The sequence below is a fragment of the Pristis pectinata genome, chromosome 4 (genome assembly GCF_009764475.1).
Source record: "Pristis pectinata isolate sPriPec2 chromosome 4, sPriPec2.1.pri, whole genome shotgun sequence".
Lineage (NCBI taxonomy): Eukaryota > Metazoa > Chordata > Chondrichthyes > Rhinopristiformes > Pristidae > Pristis > Pristis pectinata.
This window is the reverse complement of record NC_067408.1, coordinates 111,926,975-111,947,949: the sequence shown is the minus strand read 5'-3', so window position 1 is coordinate 111,947,949 and position 20,975 is coordinate 111,926,975. Positions and strand designations below refer to the sequence as shown.

The 20,975-nt window shown below is 44.1% G+C and overlaps 1 protein-coding gene across 1 annotated transcript in view; it reads left to right on the top strand.

Annotated features, from left to right (window-relative positions):
• Nucleotides 1-20,975, top strand: part of LOC127569393 (A disintegrin and metalloproteinase with thrombospondin motifs 5) — a 55,661-nt gene that overhangs the window by 17,577 nt on the left and 17,109 nt on the right. The window contains exons 2-6 of the mRNA XM_052013994.1: nucleotides 3,330-3,462; nucleotides 4,663-4,830; nucleotides 6,748-7,031; nucleotides 10,771-10,954; nucleotides 17,717-17,892. Coding sequence (XP_051869954.1) covers nucleotides 3,330-3,462; nucleotides 4,663-4,830; nucleotides 6,748-7,031; nucleotides 10,771-10,954; nucleotides 17,717-17,892 — 945 coding nt within the window. The remainder of the gene's footprint in view (nucleotides 1-3,329; nucleotides 3,463-4,662; nucleotides 4,831-6,747; nucleotides 7,032-10,770; nucleotides 10,955-17,716; nucleotides 17,893-20,975) is intronic.

The window sequence follows — 20,975 nt, the reverse complement described above, 5'->3', positions numbered from 1 at the left end:
GATGTACATGTGACTAATAACGATCTTATGATCTTATCTTATTTTACCCTCATAAAGTCATAGTCAAAGGGTCATACAGCAGAGAAACAGGCCCCTTAGTCCACCATGTCCATGCTAACCATCAAGTACCCACCTATGCCGACAGCTTCCATGCCTTGGTGATTCAAGTGTTCATCCAGATACTTCTTATGTGCTGTGAGTGTACAAGTCTCCACTGCCCCCTATATAAGTTTTGAGAGAAGTTTTATGCTTGCACTTCTTAGCAAATATTTTTTAAATTATGAGAGGCATAGATAGGGTAGACAGTCAGAATCTCTTCCCCGGTGCGACAATGGCTAACACGAGGGGACATAATTTTAAGATGTTTGGAGGAAGGTACAAGGGGGATGTCAGAGGTAAGTTTTTTACACAGAGAGTGGTGGGTGCGTGGAACGCACTGCTTGCAGAGGTTGTGGGGGCAGATACATTAGGGACATTTAAGAGACTCTTAGATAGACACATGAATGACAGAAAAGTAGGGGCTATATGGGGATGGAAGGGTTAGATAGATCTTAGAGCAGGATAAAATGTTGGCACAACATTGTGGGCCGAAGGGCATGTACTGTGCTGTAATGTTCTATGTTCTAAATGTCAAACACTGGAGGACACGCTTTTAAGGTTAGAGGGGAGGAAGTTTAAAGGCGATGTGAGGGGCAATTTTTTTACACGGAGGGTGGTAGGTACCTGGCATGAGTTACCAGGGATAGTAGTAGAAGCAGGGAGTTTAGTGGAGTATAAGAGGCTTTTAGATAAACACACGAATATGAAGAAAATGGAGGGATGTGGATGATACACAGGAAGAGGACATTTAGTATAAATTGGCATCAAGATTGGCACAACATCATGGGCCGAATGGCCTGTCCAGTGCTGTACTATGTTCCATGTTCATTCTACCATGGCTAGGTCTTTAACAAGTACCAAGGAGAGAAGAGAGGACCTCATCCAAAAGATAGCTTAAGTCTCTAAATTTGGACTTGAACCAATAACTCAGAAGCATCGACGTGATCCACTGAACCACTTTCCAGGAGAGAAGTGACATAGGAGAAAGCACAGTGGGGTAAAATTAATGCATCAGTAGATGTTAATTTGAACCTAACATTTGGAAAAAGAGCCTGTATTGGTCATGATTATTGTACCAACAATGTCTCAGGAGGTTTTAAGTGTAGCAATTGTGATACTGACCTTTGAAAGCTAGAATATGTATAACCTAGAAATGCAAACAATTTTAAAGATAAAACCAGAAAGGAAGCCAATTATCTTTTGCAGAGTTCTTCTGAGATTAAGTCTGAAATTTGCAAGCAGCTACAATTACCCAAATTTATTTATTTAGAACACTGCCTCAAGGAGTACTGACTGGAGCAGTGGACACACAAACAATTCAGCTTAAACAGCTAGACATGGCGATGTTTTTGCAGACTATCCTCAAGCAGTTGAACTTGAGGTTGGATAATATCATATAAATTACCTAATTTCTGTAACATCTGTGAGAAAGAGATGGAAGGAGCATTCTATGGCCTCGGAATAAATATTAATGCAAATGTGAATATTAATTTGAGGCATAAATAAGATAAGATATCTTTATTAGTCACAGGTACATCGAAACACACAGTGAAATGCACCTTTTGTGTAGAGTGTTCTGGGGACAGCCCACAAGTGTCGCCACGCTTCCGGCACCGACATAGCATGCCCACAACTTCCTAACCCGTAGTCTTTGGAATGTGGGAGGAAACCGGAGCACCCGGAGGAAACCCACGCAATTCTAAAGAGGAAAGACTTGTTATTGTCTCATCTGCAGTCCATTCCTAAAGAAGGAACTCACTTAAGTTATCAGTTTGGAATTGGTATTGGTTTACTATTGTTACATCTACCAGGATACAGTGGAAAAACTTGTCTTGCATACCGTTCGTACAGAGCAATTCATTACAACAGTGAATTGAGGTAGTACAAGGTAAAACAATAACAGAATGCAGAATAAAGTGTAACAGCTAAGTTACCAACTCATTTGCCATGCATAACCATGAGATGATAAAATATGGGAGCAGAATTAGGCCATTCAGCCCATCGAGTCTGCTCTGCCATTCAATCACAGCTGAACCCATTCTCCCACCTTCTCCATGTAACCCTTAACCCCCTTACCAATCAAGGACCTGTCAATCTCTGCCTTAAATACACCAATGGCTTGGCCCCCACAGCCCTCTGTGGCAATGAATTCCACAGATTCACCACCCTCTGGCTGAAGAAATTCCCCCTCATCTCAGTTTTAAAGGGACATCCCTATATTCTGAGGCTTTGCTAACCAACATATCTATCAATGTATGTTCTTAAAACCCTGCTCTAGCCCAGACATTCAGATAGAGAATGAATCTCTTCACCGAGTCAGTACACAAGACATTGAGGTCTTGTTAGCCAAATAATGTTGCTTTCAAAGCAAGAAGCATCTGTCTGCTGGTATCTTACTGATGAAAGCTCTTTGCTCATCTTAAATTGGTAAATTGGTTTATTATTGTCACATGTACAGAGTTACAGTGAAAGTGTAACGCTATTACAGCACCAGTAACCTGGGTTCAATTCCACACTGTCTGTGAGGAGTTTGTACGTTCTCTCCGTGTCTGTGTGGGTTTCCTCCAGGTGCTCCAGTTTCCTCCCACATTCCAAAGACGTAGGGGTTAGGAAGATGTGGGCATGCTATGCTGGTGCCGGAAGAGTGGTGACACTTGCGGGCTGTCCCCAGAACACTCTATGCAAAAGGTGCATTTCACTGTGTGTTTCGATGTACATGTGACTAATAAATATATACAGTATCTTATCTTATCCATACAGATCATTTCATTACAACGGTACATTGAGTTAGTACAAGGGAAAACAATAACAGAATGCAGAATAACGTGTTACAGTTACAGAGAAAGTGCAGTGCAGACATACAATAAGGGGCAAGGCCATAATGAGGTAGATTGTGAGGTCGAGAGTCCATCTTATTGTACTAGAGGACAGATCAATAGTCTTATAACAGCGGGATAGAAGCTGTCCTAGAGCTTGGTGGTACGTTCTTTCAGTCTTTTGTATCTTCTGGGGGAAGAGAGAATGTCCGGGGTGGGTGAGGTCTTGATTATGTTGGCTGCTTTACCAAGAAGTGTAGACAAAGTCCATGGAGGGGAGGCTGACCGTTTTAGCCCACCATTTTGCTGTTGATTGACCTACTGTGTGATTCTGATTATAATCAGAACTTCTTGCCATCATACTTTTAAACTCTAGCTTGGATCTAATATATTTTATTTCTCTTCTTCTCACAGAATCTGTGTGGACACCAGTCGTGTGATACCTTGGGAATGGCAGACGTCGGGACTATATGCTCCCCTCACCGTAGCTGTGCGATCATTGAAGATGATGGCCTCCACGCTGCGTTTACAGTCGCTCATGAAGTTGGTGAGTTAAATAAAGCTGAGCCTTATATTGCCAACTCAGACCCCACAACAGGGTCAAGGGACAATGAGTCTGTCTCAGCTGACATCTTGAGCATTCTCTGTATGTGCTTAGAGCTCAACCCTTACAGTGGAGTTAAGAATTAGTATCTGAGTAGCAGGGCAAGGGCTGTACTGCATTTCCTCAGTCCTGTCTGCTTTAGATAAGGCGATTCTGAGCTGTATCCTTCGCAAAAGATCTCACTGATTGGCCACTCAGTTTTACAAACAGAGGCCACTCAGCCCATTACACAGATACTAGTTCACTGGACAAGCCAACCATCTCTCCAAACACTTTTAAAATTGTTCTTTTAACAATATTTGCTTGCATTTTAAGAGTTGTAATGGATTCAACGTCATCCCTGTATCCGGTTGCATAACTAACATCCACTACATGGAAAAAAGGAACTTTCAACCCCAACTTTTTTTTTGTTCTGCTTATGATGGTCTGTTGTTTTATGCTTAATTCATCAACCAATGGGGATAGTTTTTCTTCCAAGTTTACTTCATCGAATTGATAAACAAAGTCATTGGTTGATGAATTAAGCACAAACCAAAGCTAAGCAGCAGAATAAAAACTGGGATTGCAAGAATTTTTCTGTGTAGTGGCTTGTTGGGGTGTTAATTATTCTATCAGATGCAAGGATAATGTTGAATCCATTAACAACTCTTAAAATGCAAGCAAACAAATACTGTTAAAAGTGGTTGGGGAGGTGGTTAGTGTTCTTTCTACTATAATGAGGGGAAAAAAATTTTGTACGCACTCCTCATTGCTAAAACTGCTCCTCCTTAACACACCCTTGATGAGTCACCTCTGTACATTCTTCATGGTCCAACCAAGGGGACGTTTGCCTGAAACCATTTTAGCAGATTTCAGTCTCTTTGCAAAGAATGGCTTTGGGTAAAGTTTCTCGGAGCAGGATACCCATCTAAACTCTCAGACTGTCTGTGGTCATAGTGTAAGGGGCTCAAGCATCATTATGTTTCAATAGAGTAAGAGGCTGGACAAGATTGATCATGACTCGGTGTTGGAGTGATACCTGCTTCAGATTTGAAGAGTGATTTGATGCTCAAAATAGTGAAACTAGCTTTAAACTGAGAACTATTTACGGCTCCACATCAGACCGTTTCGTGTTTGAGTATAATTACTTCTTGTTGATCACAGGGCATCTGCTAGGGCTATCGCACGATGATTCCAAATTCTGTGAGGAATCTTATGGCTTGACAGAGGATAAGCGACTAATGTCTTCCATCCTGACCAGTATTGACTCCTCCAAACCCTGGTCCAAGTGCACTTCAGCCACAATAACCGAGTTCTTTGATGATGGCCACGGTAAGTATATCGGCAGACTGGTTATTAATGTTCTGTGGTTGCACCCCTCCTTTTATACTCAAATCAAGTCGAGTTTATTGTCATGTGCACAAGTACGGTAATTGTTCATTGTTGTATTATTGTCACATGTACCGAGATACAGTAAAAAGCTTTGTTTGCGTGCCATCCAGACAGATCATTCCACACATAAGTAGCACTAAGAGCAAAAACAATTAACAGAATGGAGAAAATAGTGTTACAGTTAGACACAGTGAAGTGCAGGTAGACAAATCAGGTGCAAGGTAGATTGAGAGATCGGGAGTTTGATATATATAAGAGGTCCATTCAAGAGAGGTACAGGTACAATGAAAACCTTGCTTTCAAGCATGGAGATTCAGACAACAACACATGGAACATAAATTATACATAAGTTATACAAGACAGTGAGAAAAAAGTGTGCAAAACAAGACACTGGTGCAAGAAAAAACACGTCCATGATAGTGCAAGAGGTGGTCCGTAATGTTTCGTTGCTGAGGTAGGATTAGTATTGTGCACTGTATTAATGCACAGCTCTTGTGTTGATATTGATGTACCAAATCATAATCCCTATCAGCAGAACACAACCCAAATCCTGTTGCATTAGTCATGCTCAAGATGATCATGTACCTGCATTTGTTTGAAGGTTCACAAAATCCTGCAATGGGTCAGTTAGACAGGGTACCGAGCCAATTAGACTGAGGAAATTCTCAGTTTGGTCCCAGTACTGTGCTGGGTGGTTGGCATTCCAGGCCTCTGGACTGACTGGGGGATTCCAATGCCCAAAAATCGTGGGGGCCTTTATAGAAACAGTATCAGACTCAGCCACAGTGTCCCCAGCAATAAAACAGCCTACCACCGTCGAGATTCACACCTGAAAAATGACGGTGAGGCAGTTAATGTGTAGAACCATGATTCATCTTTAAGAGTAAAGCCTAAGAAACTGAAAGGGGATTCCAAAGAAAACATAGAATAACAAGAGTGTAAACAGAATTAAAATAAAGCACCTCATCTGATTATTTACTGCAAAGTTCCAAGTGGAAAATATGAATGACCAAACTTACATTTACTGTATGTGGAGGCTTGCTACCTCTCACAAGCTGTGCCAAAATGATTCACAACCAGTGAATTCCTTTTTGAAGCGCAGTTATTGGATGGAGTTCAGAAGGATGAGTGGGATCTCATTAAAACCTACTGGATACTGAAAGGCCTGGATAGAGTGGACGTGGAGAAGATGTTTCCATTAGTAGGAGAGTCCAGGATCTGAGGGCACAGCCTCAAGATAAAGGGATGTCCCTTTAGAACTGAGATGAGGAGGAATTTCTTCAGCTAGAGGGTGGTGAATCTATGGAATTTGTTGCCATGGAGGGCTGTGGAGGCCAAGTCATTGGGTATATTTAAGTATAAACACACATACATACACACACACACACACACACACACACACACACACACGCGCATGCAAAGAAAGACACGCAGACGCTTTCACACGCAGACACATGCAGATACTTAGAAACACAGGCTGACACAGACACATGCAGATACTTAGAAACACAGGCTAACATAGATACATGCAGATACTTAGAAACACATATAGACACACACATGCATACATACACAGACTAACATGCACACACATGCTCACAGACTCAAATACACTCAAATGCACACAGAAATCTATGGGTCACCAACAATTGGGAGAGGAAACCTTCATTTTTGCACCTCCGTGAGAAGGGACTCTGTTCACAGCACTGGGTCAAACCTGGAACTTGTTCTTAGTAAGCTCTCGATGAAGCTTATTCCCACAGAGCTCTGGAGTTAATGTTGTTATGACTGCTTTCTAGAAGTTGTGTAATGTAGGAGTGTGTTACTTTATGGTGTGCTAATTGCTTCCCTTTCTAGGAGACTGCCTCCTCAATCCTCCAAAGAAGCCCATGCGGACACCAGAGGAGCTGCCAGGGCAGAGCTACGACGCAGCCCGCCAGTGCAAGCTGGCCTTCGGACCGGAGTACACAGTCTGCCCGGGGATGGATGTGTGCTCCCGCTTGTGGTGTGCCGTCATCCGTCAGGGGCAGATGGTGTGCATGACCAAGAAGCTGCCCGCCGTGGAAGGGACCCCCTGCGGGAAGGGGAGGATCTGCCTGCACGGGAAGTGTGTGGACAAAACCAAGAGGAGGTACTACTCGGTGAGTAAGAGATCGGGGAGTGACTGCACTGGTCTGAGAGCATGGGATCCATTTTAGTGTAGGCAGGGACTGAGTTCCCACTCATCATCCTGGGTGTCTGCATTTATGGATTCATGGAACACAGGCATGACTGCAAAGCCCAGAATTTATTGCCCATCCCTAATTACCCCTACACTGAATCCATCTGTCAATCAACCCCTCCTCACCTGGCCCCACCTTCCCCTTGCCCCACTCCTCCCTCTCACCTCTCCTCTTTCAGTCCAGATGAAGGGTCTCGACCCAAAATATCGACTGTCCATTTCCCTCCACAGATTCCGCCTGACCCATTGGGTTCCTCCAGCAGCTCATTTTCTTGCTCCAGATGCCAGCGTCTGCAGTCTCTTGTTCTCCGTACTCCTGTCAGCACAACATTGTGGGCCGAAGGGCCTGTACTGTGCTGTAATGTTCGATGTTCCTACAGTGGGCCTGGAGTCCTGTCGGCCAGACATGATAAGAATGGAAGATTTCCTCTCCTGAAGAACATTATTGAACCGAATGGGTTTATGCCATTACTGATCCTTCCAATTTTACTGAGTGAAGCAAATTAAAATTCTCCATCTTCATTTAGAGGACTGCGTCCAGTTCTGGTCGCCTCATTATAGGAAGGATGTGGAGGCGTTGGAGAGGGTGCAGAGGAGATTTACCAGGATGCTGCCTGGATTAGAGCGTACGGAATATGAGGAGAGGCTTAAGGTGCTAGGGCTTTATTCACTGGAAAGGAGGAGGATGAGAGGAGACATGATAGAGGTATATAAAATATTGAGAGGAATAGATAGAGTAGACAGTCAGCGCCTCCTTCCCAGGGCACCAATGCTCAAGACGAGAGGGCATGGCTTTAAGGTTATGGGTGGGGGGTTCAGGGGAGATGTCAGAGGGAGGTTTTTCACCCAAAGAGTGGTTGGTGCATGGAATGCACTGCCTGGGGTGGTGGTGGAGGCAGATACATTGAACAGGTTCAAGAGCTTGTTGGATAGGTATATGGAGGAACATGAGATAGAGGGATATGCGGGAGGAAGGGGTTAGGTAGTGTGAGGGTGGTCTGATGAACGGCACGACACGGTGGGCTGAAGGGCCTGTTTTGTGCTGTATGGTTCTATGGTTCTATGGTCACAACGGCACAGAGTTTCAAAATAAGGGTTCAGCCATTCAAAAGGGAGACAAGGAGGAATTTCATCTCTAGGGGTCTGGTCCTGACACTCAGGAGCCCAGGGAGCTGTGGATGTGATGTCACTGAAGTTATTCAAGGAGGAAATGGATAGACATTTAAACTACAAGGGAGTCAAGGGTATGAGGAGGAAAATGACGTTGAGGCCAAGATTGAATCAGCCATGATCTTGTTGAATGGGGGTGGTGGGGGGGTGGGGGCTGTGGAGCCTTGAGAGGCTAACTGGTCTACTCCTGCCGGGGTTCTTGTACTGCCAGCCCTATAGCCTACCCCAAACCAGCAGAGTAGAGGAGTTGAGGCCAGCATAGATCAACCATGAGACGCGTAGATAAGGTGAATAGTCATAGTCTTTTTTCCCATGGTAGTGGAGTCTAAAACTAGAGGGCAAAGGTTTAAGGTGAGAGGGGAAAGATTTAAAGGGAACCTGAGGGACGAGTTTTCCACCTGAAGGGTGGTGGGAAACATGGAACGAGCCGCCAGGGGAAGTGGTAGAGGTGGGTACAATTACAACATTTAAAAGACATTTGGATAGGAAAGGTTTAGAGGGATTTGGGTTAAATGCAGGGAAATGGGACGAGCTCAAGTAGACAATTTAGAACATAGAACAGTACAGCACAAGAACAGGCCCTTCGGACCATGATGTTGTGCCGAACTAATTAAGCTAATGACACCTAATCCCTTCTGCCTGCACGTGGTCCATATCCCTCCATTCTCTGCTTATTCACGTGCCTATCTAAGAGCCTCCTAAATGCCTCTATCATATTTGCCTCCACCACCGCCCCTGGCAGCACCTTCCAGGCACCCACCACTCTGTGTAAAATAAAAACTTGCCCCGTACATCTCCTTTGAACTTTTCCCCCCTCACTTCAAATGCATTCCTTCTAGTCTTAGACATTTTGACTCTGGGGGGGAAAGATACCAGCTGTCTACTCTGCCTTCTCTCAGGTCCCCCCCTCAGCCCCTGCCACTCCAGAGAAAACAACCCTGGTTTGTCCAACTTGGTCGGTATGGACGAGACGGGAGGAAGGGTCTGTTTCCGTGCTGTATAACCCTATGACTCTATGATCATATTGAATGGCGGGGTAGGTTTGAGGGGATTGGTGCCCTGCTCTTATGTACTGCAACACCCATGTGGTGAGGACAGGAACAGGAGGGTCTTAGTTGAACTACGTGCCATCACTCTGCCTGGGGCTCACACACTAAACAACAAAGGTGCAAATATCTGGTAGGATGGATGATTGTGCTGGAGTGTTATCAGTGAGTTGGCTGCCCTGCCACTGGGAGCAAGAGCCACAGGGTAATTGACTAAGTGTCTGTGACATTGCAGCATTATGTTAGAAGCAGGAAAGTAGCTGGCAAACCTACCAGAGCCTCGTTCCAATGGAAATAACGCCAGCTAGCTGAAGAACAACAGGCCCTTTACTGGAATGCGTCAGACGAAAGCTATTTTCCCACAGATCCCCTTGATGTCAGCTGCCAAACAGTAGTTGGTTCCTTCCAGTTCCCGTGAATTATAAAATGCCCATCTGAGCATTCCTGTAAAACCAAGCTGCAGCGAACCCTCTGGTTCCCTGGGTGACTGGCCAGGTTGGGTGTCTTACGGCCCCATCGGGACATGTGTGCGTGGACTCCCAGCTACCGAAGTGGGTGGCCAGTCACCTGTTCTCGCAGGGGGCAGAGCAGGACTTGACACGGATGCAAGTGTTATCCCTTAGCACCAGTTCAGAGGTAGCCCGCCCAGTTGAATGGATTGGAGCAGTCCAAGCCTAGAGCCAACAATGATAGCTCCCTCGCTGGTCTAACTCCTGAATAAACCAAGTGTCTCAGGTTTCCTATCTCTCTTCAGTCCGCTGTTGCAAATTGGAGTGGAGCTGAAATATCACTTACAGAGCCACAGCCGGGATTGAATGTCAGAATGGGTTTGGTGGGAGGGAAGGGTAGATTTGGGTGCCTTTTGGGTCAAACAGCACTGGGAGAGAGGGTAGATTTATCTGGACAGAGAGCAGCCATTGAGAGAGTCAACAGCCATACAATACAGAGAGGTTTGCCATACAGGACCAGGACATTGGAGTGGCCTCTCTAGAGGGGAACAGCAAAAGGGAAGCAATCCCCCCTCCAAGGGAAGACCTCCACATTTGCAATGATGCTCACTCAGTGTGTTAAATAACAAGGCAATTTTTATTCACAAAATTGGAACATTTCTAAAACAGTCTTGCTCTTGGTAACGTGCCAACAATGTCCCAGTTCCACAATCCAGAAGCCCCTGAACAGGTTTGACTGACCCTTGTTCCCTTATATTGGTCCCTATCTCACCACTCCCCCTCTCCTCTTTATCCCGGCTACCTCCCCTCTCCTCTCTCGACCCGAAACGTGGACAGTTCCTCTGCCCCCGGAACAGATGTGACTCAACCTGCTGAGTTCCTCCAGAAGATTGTGTGTTGCTCCATTTTCCAGCATCTGCAGTCTCTTGTGTCTCTGACTGACTTCTAATGACTTCATACCATTAACATCTTGTTCTTGCTTCTTGGCTTACAGGTTTCTGCGAATGGCAACTGGGGATCCTGGGGCTCGTGGGGTCCGTGCTCACGAACGTGCGGAGGGGGTGTTCAGTTCGCCCACCGGCACTGCAATAACCCGGCTCCCCGAAACAACGGCAAATACTGTGTAGGCAAACGGGCCATCCATCGATCGTGTAACGTGACACCTTGCCCGCAAACCGGTATGTGGTTCCTGCAAACTCTCGATATAGGGATAACGGGACACACAGTTCACTCATTCCTCTCCTTTTACAGAGGCATAGGCTGTGATAGAGTCACAAAGAGAGTCAAAGTCGAGCTTATTGTCATCTGCTCAAGTCCATGTGTGCATAGATGCAATGAAAACTTACTTGCAGCAGCATCACAGGCATATTGTATTAGAGAGACAATATTCACAAGAAAAACATAAATTAAACATACATTATACAAAATTAAACAAGAGAACACAATTAGAACAAAAAAAACAAAGTCCATTGTAGTGTAAAGTGGTCATCGTGTGCCATACCGAGGTAGTGATTAGGGTTGTGCCGGTTGGTTCAAGAACCGAATAGTTGAAGGGAAGTAGCTGTTCCTGAACCTGGTGGTATGGGACTTCAGGCTTTTGTACCTCCTGCCTGATGGTAGCTGCGAGAAGATAGTTTTGCCTGGATGGTGGGGATCTTTGATGATGGATGTTACCTTCTTGAGGCAGCACCTCCTGTAGATACTACCGATGGTGGGGAGGGACGTGACTGTGACGTATTGGGCAGAGTCCACTACTCTCTGCAGCTTCTTACATTCCTGCCCATTTGAATTGCCGTGCTAGACCATGATACAACCAGTCAGGATACTTTCAACAGTACATCTGTAGAAATTTGATAGTGTGTTCAGTGACACACCAAACCTTCTTAACCTTCTAAGAAAGTACAGATGCAGGCATGCTTTCCTTGATTTGCATCTACGTGCTGGGCCCAGGACAGGTCATCCTATACGTTAACGCCCAGGAATTTAAAGCTGCTGACTCTCTCCACCGCCGATCCACCAAGACAGACTGGCCACTGTTCGCCCTCCTTCCCCTTCCTGAAGTCAATAGTTCTTTAGCTTTACTAACGTTAAGCGAGAGGTTGTTGTTGCGGTACCACTTAACCATAAAATCATACAACACAGAAACAGGGCCTTTGGCCCAGCATTTCTATGCTGACCGTTGTGTCTATCTACTCTGATCCCATTTACCCGCATTATGTCCGTAACCTTATCAAGTCATAGAGTTATACAGCATGGAAACAGGCCCTTCGGCCCAACCCGTCAATGCCAACCAAGACGTCTTTCTGAGCTAGTCCCATTTGCCTGCATTTGACCCATATCCCTCCAAACCTTTCCTATCCACGTACCTGTCCAAACATCTTTTAAATGTTGTAATTGTACCCGCCTCTACCACTTCCTCGGGCAGCTCATTCCATATACCCATCACCCTCTGTGTGATAAAGTTTCTCCTCAGGTCCCTTTTAAATCTCTTTCCTTTTATGCCACAGCAATTCAAGTACTTGTTTAGTTGCTTCTTGAATGTCCTGAGAGTCTCTGCCTCCACCACCACTTCAGGCAGTGTGTTCCAGACTCCAACCACCCTCTGTGAAAACATTCCCACTCAGATCCCTTCTAAACCTCCTACCTGTCACCTCACACCTATGCCCTCTTGTCTTAGACACCCCACCATGGTAAAAAGATTTTTAATATCCCCCTCTATCAGGTCACCCCTCAGCCTCCTCCACTCCAGGGAAAACAAACCCACTCTATCGAGTCTCTCCTATATTGCTCCAATCCAGGCAAAATCCCGGTGAATCTCCTCTGCTGCTACCACATCCTTCCTTTAGTGTGACATGTTCATTTCAGTAGCTGCACAGTGTGTAAACATCATCCCCATTTAATCAAAGAAACATTACAGCATGGAAGGATGCCATTTGGCCCATCAGGTCCATACTGGTTCTACGTAAAACAATCCAACTGGGTCCACTGCCCTATTCTCTCCCCAAAGTCCTACAAATACTTGTCCAGCTCCCTTTTGAATACTACAACTGAATCTATTTCCACCACTGTCCCCAACAGTGCATTCCAGACCCAAATGACTCACCGTGTAATAATAATTTTCCTCGTATTAGTTTTTGTTCTTTTGCAAATCACCTGTGTTATCTGGTTCTTGGCACCTTTGCCAATGGGAACAATAATTCTGTGTCCTTCATAATTTCTATCAGATCCCCTTGCAAACTTCTCTGTTCCCAGCTTCACCGCAACCCTTGAATCATTTTTGTAAATCTCTTCTGCTCCCTTTCTAAGGTCTTCTCATCTCTGCTCCCATGGTTACACAGCTTGTGCCAGCTTTTTGGCTCCATGCCCAAATACCATTCTTATTGCACAAGTCCTCAGGCTATTTGACCATCAAAGACAACATTGCTGAACTCACTCTCAACCCAGACCCATTATCCAGGCATACAATTTTCAGCTAAGTTATGACTGGATGCACAAACTTTGACTGATTTCACCAGCTCTCCCCCTTTTCCCAAGCCTAGGGCATTGAGGTCTATTGTAGTATCTTAACTGTTAGTTCAATTAACATCATTGCTAAGTAAGGACTGAAACATGGTCCACGGCCACACTGGGTGGTGCTTGTACCCGCAGGGTTGGCTCAAAAGAATGTTAATAATAAAAATGATTAGAGAAACACTGAACCTATTGTCCAGTAAATAGAAGTATTTGACTGGAGATGGCATCCTGTCATTAAGGTTTTTAGAAGCCCAGCCTCAGCTAATATAAGGAACTATTCATAAATAAAGAGCTGTTTATTGACATTGATGCATTCGTTCTCATCACATTATATATATATTCCATTATAATTCCACCCACAATAGAAATGAAGATATTCATACTAAGATCTTACTTGATCTATCCCAATATTCCTCTGTGTTAAACACCTCAAAATCGACCAACCATTGCACTTCTCATTAGCTGCTGCCCGTTGGTCTTGACATTATCCTTGGTTAAATTCCTTCCTTTTAGTCCTAAAGTTAAGCTGTTAGTGGTTATTCCTCATTGGAACTCTCACTGCACGAAGTCTTTCTTCCCTGCTGCTCTCCCCCAATCTCAGAATTAACCATTGACCTGTAAGGTAAACAGGAATAAATGGTGGATTTATCATTAGCCTTAGGATAACACATATCTTTGTAGTATCTTCTGTCTACGCTTCAGATTCACTGAATTCCCTGTTATATTAGCTAATAGTATTTTCCTGAGTGTTACTCAGTTTCCATGAGAACATCTTGTCTCCTTTGAAGCAATGCACAAAAAGTGCTGGAGGACCTCAGCAGGTCGGGCAGCATCCGTGGAGGGAAATAAACAGTCGACGTTTCGGACCGAGACCCTTCATCAGGACTGGAAAGGAAGAGGGCAGAAGCCAGAATAAGACAGTGGGGGGAGCCCTCTTCCTTTCCAGTCCTGATGAAGGGTCTCGACCCGAAACGTCGACTGTTTATTTCCCTCCACAGATGCTGCCTGACCTGTTGAGTCCCTCCAGCATTTTTTGTGTATTGGTCCAGATTCCAGCATCTGCAGAATTTTTGCTTGTCTCCCTTGAATATGGCCAGGGGCTGCTGACTGTATTGCAGAGCAGACTAACAGGATCTCTTCTTACTTTTACAATGAAGGAAAAGATCTTTAATTTCCTCAATTTAAACAGTGACCAAGTCACCCGTGACCTTCAGATTTATAGGCAAAGGAGCTATCATCTGATATTTGCATCATTGATCATTTAGGATAGATACAGAACTGCAGTTATTGGGCAGGAATTTTTCCAATAACTATTCCAAAAACTTTGCCAGAAGTCTTAATAAAAACAGACACAAGAGACTGCAGATGCTGGAATATAGACCAAGGATCTGTCCTGATGCAGGGTCTCGACCCGAAACGTCGGCTATCCCTTTGCCTCCACAGATGCTGCCTGACCCACTGAGTTCCTCCAGCAGCTTGTTTTTACATTAATGAAAACACTTATGTGCGCAAGGGGTTCCTGCCACATTTTCTGGAATCCTCAACAACAGGGCAGGAGCACCTCTGCGCAAGTATCTGGAGGGAAAGTTGGATCAAGATAAATTCAAATGATTTATCCAATAAGTTATATTGTCATTCTGCTTGAAACACATTCAACCTATCCAAGCAGTACTTCAGAAGTGTATCTCCAGATGGGATTTACAGACAAACGCCAGGAAAATCTTTTGGATTATCCTAGTTGACTTGAGCAGCTAAATAGCTCACACCACAGTGGCTGTATAACTAAAACTAATGAGATAGCAAGAGAATTTCTAATGCCCCACTTGTAAGCTAGATGCTACGATTGACAAGGAGATGGTCAAAGGACGTTCTCATCACTTCTGTCACAGAGACATAGTCGCAGACCCGAACCATTTTACTGTTCCTCTTTCCACAGATGCTGCCTGGCCTGCTGAGTTTTTCCAGCACTTCTGGTCTTTGTTATAGAGGAACAGGAGTAGGAGTTGGCCACTCGGCCCTTCGAACCTTCTCAGCCTTTCAATACTATCGTGGCAAATCCTTCAAATTTAGTACCCTGTTCCAGCTTTCTCCCCGTATCCCTTGACGCCTCAAGCCCTTGGAAATATACTCCTCCTCCTCGAATATGTTTAATGATTTGGTATTTGCTTCTGTGGCAGAGAACTCCACAGGTTCACCATGGGGATAAATGGGGATACCGTGGAATAGCAAATTACTGCTCCAGACTTTGAATTACATTCCAATAAAGTTTGAAGTCTTGGGAATTAACATCATAATGAGGATAGATCGTAATGCATTTTTCAATCCTGTAAGATTGAGCTGTATTTTTTGTGCATAATGCAATGGAAAATAGTTTGAGTAGGGCCTTAAATGCTAGAAATATGCCTGTGTCTGGCACGTTTTAAATGATGAATTTGAAACCTGGCAACCTCGCCTCTCCTAAAGAAATCTAGCTATTGGACCGTGTAAATTATAAACAAAGCCACAGCAATGTTTTCAAAACACTGCCTCTGAATATGAATTAAGTGGTGATTAGAGTTGACTTTCTGAAGAAAATCTAAATTTGTCAGGAAGACAAATCTGTGTGTGCTTTGCAGATCTGCACAGAGCAAGGGGAGTGAGAGTTTGGTGCGGTCAGTCATTTGAAAGAGCCAGGGCTTATTTGCACTTTCAAGTATTAGAGGTGGCCAGTGTTTGGAGTCTGCTGTCAGATCCTGTTGTTCTTGGCTTCTGATGGCCCAATGTCTTATTGCAAGATGCCAGAAAAGTGATTTTTTCCAGCCTATGGCTCGCTTGACCGTACTTTATATTCTGATCATTTATATGTGAAAAATATGACTGCATTTCCAAAACAGTGGAAAGTATTAAAAGATGTGCTGTATGCACAGAGCAGTAAGCGAAAGGAATACCGCACACAGAGTAGATGAGACACAGTAGAAACGATTTATCTGTGACACTGCAGAACATGTGTGGAATAAGGTTGGTCAGGAGAGGAAGAGAGTCCAATAAATTTAGGGGAAAACTCAAACATTTGCATTGGTTGTGAGAGTATAGTATTTTAAAAAATAAAGTTGGGTGGAGAATAAAAAATGATCAGGGAAACACTGAACCTATTGTCCACTTGATAGAGGTGTACTAGATGATGAGGCATAGATTGAGTGGACGGTCAGAGACTTTTTTTTCCCAGGGTGACAATGGCTAACACGAGGGGACATAATTTTGAGGTGATTGGAGGAAGATATAAGGGGTATGTCAGGGGTAAGTTTTTTACACAGAGAGTGGTGGGTGCATGGAACACACTGCCAGCAAAGGTTGTGGGGGCAGATACATTAGGGGCATTCAAGAGACTCTTAGATAGATATGAGTGATAGAGAAATGGAGGGCTATGTGGGAGGGAAGGGTTAGATAGATCTTAGAGCAGGGTAAAATGTCGGCACAACATCATGGGCCGAAGGGCCTGTACTGTGCTGTAGTGTTCTTTATTCTATGTTCAATGTAACAAAATGCATAGAAGGGACATAAAAAGAGCAGAAGAAAGTTATTGGAGAAGGTGGACGTAATTTTAGGAACATTTAATCCTTAAGCAGTGAAGACATTAGACGTATTGAGTCTTGGTGTTCTCTGGAGGAGGGTAAATGTAGCAAAAACCATATTACTGAAGTGGGAATAAGGAACAATAAAATCACTATGGGGGGGATTGGCCAAGGTGAGGAGATGATATGAGCAGAACCTAATATTGGGGGTAGTTTGAGGGGAGAATGGTTAAGACTGGGTGAAGAATTCATTGTTAGCAGAGGTTCTATGGTTTGGTAGATACTTTAATGTTGGAAGTGGTGGGTAGAAGGAAAACCTGAAAATGTAAAAGCATGGTGGTGAATGTAATATTGAGAAAGAGAAAGGAGTCACTGTAGGAAGAGAGACTAATTATGGGTAAAGCAGTCATGTTAAATGGAGAGACCATTGAAAAGATATTTATGATTCCCACGGAGGATTTTTTTTATTACTGCTCCAAAGGTGCCCGTGGTCATTTCTCCCGACACACCAAGAATAAAGCAGAGACTGCTAAAAATACTCAGTAGATCTCTGGAAAAGGAAGCAGAGTTAAGCTTTGAGTTCTGGTGAAGGGTCATAAAGCAGAAACATTAATTCTGCACAGACGCTGCCTGACTTGCTGGATATCTCCAGCTTTCCCTGTTTTTATTTCAGGTTTCCAGCATCTGCAGTTATTTTGCTTTTCTTTTACCTAACACCACAACAGATGCAGTTTAAAATAAAAACAATTGGTTACTCACGCCTCCTCTGGCCTGTCGTGTGCTTGTGCTTTTAAGGATAGACCACTTCTGTGGTGATGCACTGATCCATTAAGTCCAGTGCTGAGTTTATTAATAAAATACCTTTTATCCAAATAGGCAAATCTTTCCGAGACGAACAGTGTGAGGCAAGAAATGGGTATCAGACCGATGCCAAAGGAGTCAAAACCTTCGTGGAGTGGGTTCCAAAGTACGCTGGAGTGATCCCTGCAGATGTCTGCAAGTTAACCTGTCGAGCAAAGGGAACGGGATACTATGTAGTGTTCTCCCAGAAGGTAATGAAATGAAGCACACACATTAAGAGACCACACCCTTTCAGTTCACTAGTTAAATAGTCTGAATGTACATATCTACATCTGTGATGTAGAAGTGACTGGAACAGACAACTTGAGACAGTTACAAGTATGACAAATGTGTCACCAAGTCGGAAACACACAGGTTACTTGGAGAAATAGCTATCAGAATGTAGAGTGCTCCTCCTGGGTCTGTCTGTACCCAGGTCTGCTGCTTTGCCTTCTATTCTCAATTGCTTCTCTCCTACCTGAAGCCCACTGCTGGTGATGCATTTTCTCAAAACCAAAATCCTCTTCAGCTAGCGAATCGCCGGGGGATGTGTAGCGGACATTTGCTGGCTTGGCCATCTCACGTAACGAGAGACCCAATAATGAGTGTGCCTTGGGTTATGCATTCAGCCAAGTGCAGTTCCATCGTCAGGCTGACGTGAGGCGATTTCTAGACCAGCATGTCCACAAGTTGGTTCATTTTAAGTGACATGACTTGGGATTGGGTGGTGCTTTTGGTCGATGGCCAACAAGATGGACAGAGCTTCTCTTGCTGCCAACTGTTGGGATCCTAAGCAAAACAATTTTGGAATGGACTCAGCCCAACCTCAAGTGTTAGATCAGCCTGAGGTTTGATCCTAAGTGTTGGCCTCACCCAATAATTCCATATCCATGGCTGAGGGAAGGAGCAAGAGGGTGTGTTGTTCTGTCTTTGAGTTGAAACACATGGGCAGATATTCTAAGTTTGTGACAGAAATTGAAAATCTTCTTTTATAAAGAACACATGTAAATCCACGTATGTAGTTGAAGGAGATTAATGTCTGTCTGGTGCTACAGCTGACCTGAGATGACACGATCCAGCTGTCACATCGCATGAGTGTGACAATGGCCACTTTGTGGCACTGGCATTTCTTGTCTTAATGCGCTCAAGTCTAACAAATTTCCTATTAATTCAAGCCTCTGATTAAATTGACGTTTTTAAGAAATCTGCAGTTTTTCTTATTGCAGCTGCAATAGAAGAGGCGCTCAATCACCAGTTGAGCAATTAAATGGTATGAGTTCAAATCTCACCAATGCAGTTGGGGCAATTAAATTCAATTAACTAAGCAAAGAAAAACTCTGCAATGGTGACTGTTTAAATGCTCAATTCTTTGGTATAGGGAAGGAAATCTGCTGCCCTTACCTGGTTGACCTATCTATTGCTCTTAGTTACAGTTGCTCCAGAAATGGCCTAGAAATTGTGTTGAAGAGCGGTCGGGGATAGATGTTAAATGCCAGTCTGTTCTGTCAGGCCCACATTCCATGAATGAATTATAAAAAAAATTTTGATTAACTATAATGTGAAGTTAGATATGAATTGGTGCCCAAGGGTTGAAAGCATATTTTTACAGTAAACACTTTATGCAACATGGTGACCAAAATGTCTTAACATTTTGGCTCTTTTCATCTATAATTGAAGAAAGATTGTATTACTTAACATCCCTGCCAACAATAATCTAAAGTGTCATCAAGAGGGCCAGCCTGTGCTTTGTTAACATTGGGTTTGACACATTCCTTCCCCACCCACTGTTAACTACCGATCTATAACCACATCCCAGTTGAGAAATGTTAAACCAATACTTAGTGCCCATGCCTTTGCAAAGCCTCTGCCTTTTACTGGCTTCCTTGATCGACATCCATTTCACATTAAGGGTGGGGGAAATGGTCCTGTAAGGGTGTGGCTCAGTCCCAAGTCATGGATGAGTTCACTGCTCATGAAGGACTTAGGAAGTAGCTAAATAAGGAAGGAAACATTCTTGGAGAGTTGCTGCACACTCTGCTTCTGTCCTAGAAAGCAGCTGCTTTGTAACATACTAATCAACTGTGGCTGGATTCATGTCTGATAGGTAACTCTCAGTCTAAAGTTTTCCTTACTGCAGCCTATCTGAATTTGCGCCAATTTACGCTGGTAACTTGCCCCTTTGAGGCTCAGCCTCTCAGATGACAGTTGTACAAACTGACTGGCTTGCAGAGTTTGGGGGGGGGGGGGTGGGGTGTTAACATGGGTGCAAGAAGCAGACAAGTGGAGGCTTCTGAAGTGGCACTTCAGCCATTTCAGGAGCATGTGTTATGGGTTACTTGTCCGCTGGGACTCCCTGTCCCGCAACTGAACCTGCTCCGGATTAAGATTGCCTACACCCCTCAATCATTCGGCCACACTGAGCAGGGTTTTCTAACCTAAGCTAACCACCACCTAGTTTGTGATTTATCTCCTCCTCGCTCCTGTTCTTTTCAATTAGAGCGATCTTCTATGTAAAGGACCCTGACCCTTCTAAAAAGCATCTGGAAGCATTTACAGCTTGAGTACACGGAGGTCCCTACAACCTTAAAAAAAAAACAAAAATAATTCTGGCAATTGGCTCCTACACTACAGAGGCTTTCTTGCTTAACTGAATTATTATTTAATTGGGCTTTATAAGAGAGAAGATGGAAAGTTTGAATAATATTGCTTGACTAAGTCATGGCTCAGAATGTGGAGTATCAACTGAGTTAATACATAACATTATTAGATTTCTAAGACAAAATATATTTACCGTAATGCCTTACAAAGTCTCCACCCAAGAAAGATCCTGGTTCACCTGTGCCAGCTCTGGATTTCGAGATGGATTTCCTGACTGCATTGCGCCACGTGCAGTTGATTTACTTAGAACACTGGGAGTCACAACAGGTGACCCTTGCATTTTTTAGGGATGGCACAATAGTGGCTCAATTAGTAGAACTGCAGTCTTGCAGCGCCAGAGACCAAGGTTCAGCCCTGACCTCGGGTGCTGTCTGTGGGGAGTTTGCACTTTCTTTCCTGTGACTGTGTGGGTTTTCTCCGGGTGCTCCGGTTTCCTCCCACGTCCCTAAGACATGCAGGTTGGTGGGTTAATTGGCCGCTGTAAATTGCCCCTTGTATGTAGCTGAGTGAGAATCTGGGGGAAATTGTAGAGAATATAGGAAGAATAAACATGGGATGAGTGTAAGAGTTTGATTGATAGTCAGCATTGACTCTATGGGCTCAAGTGCCTGTTTCCATGTGTACATCTCCATGACTC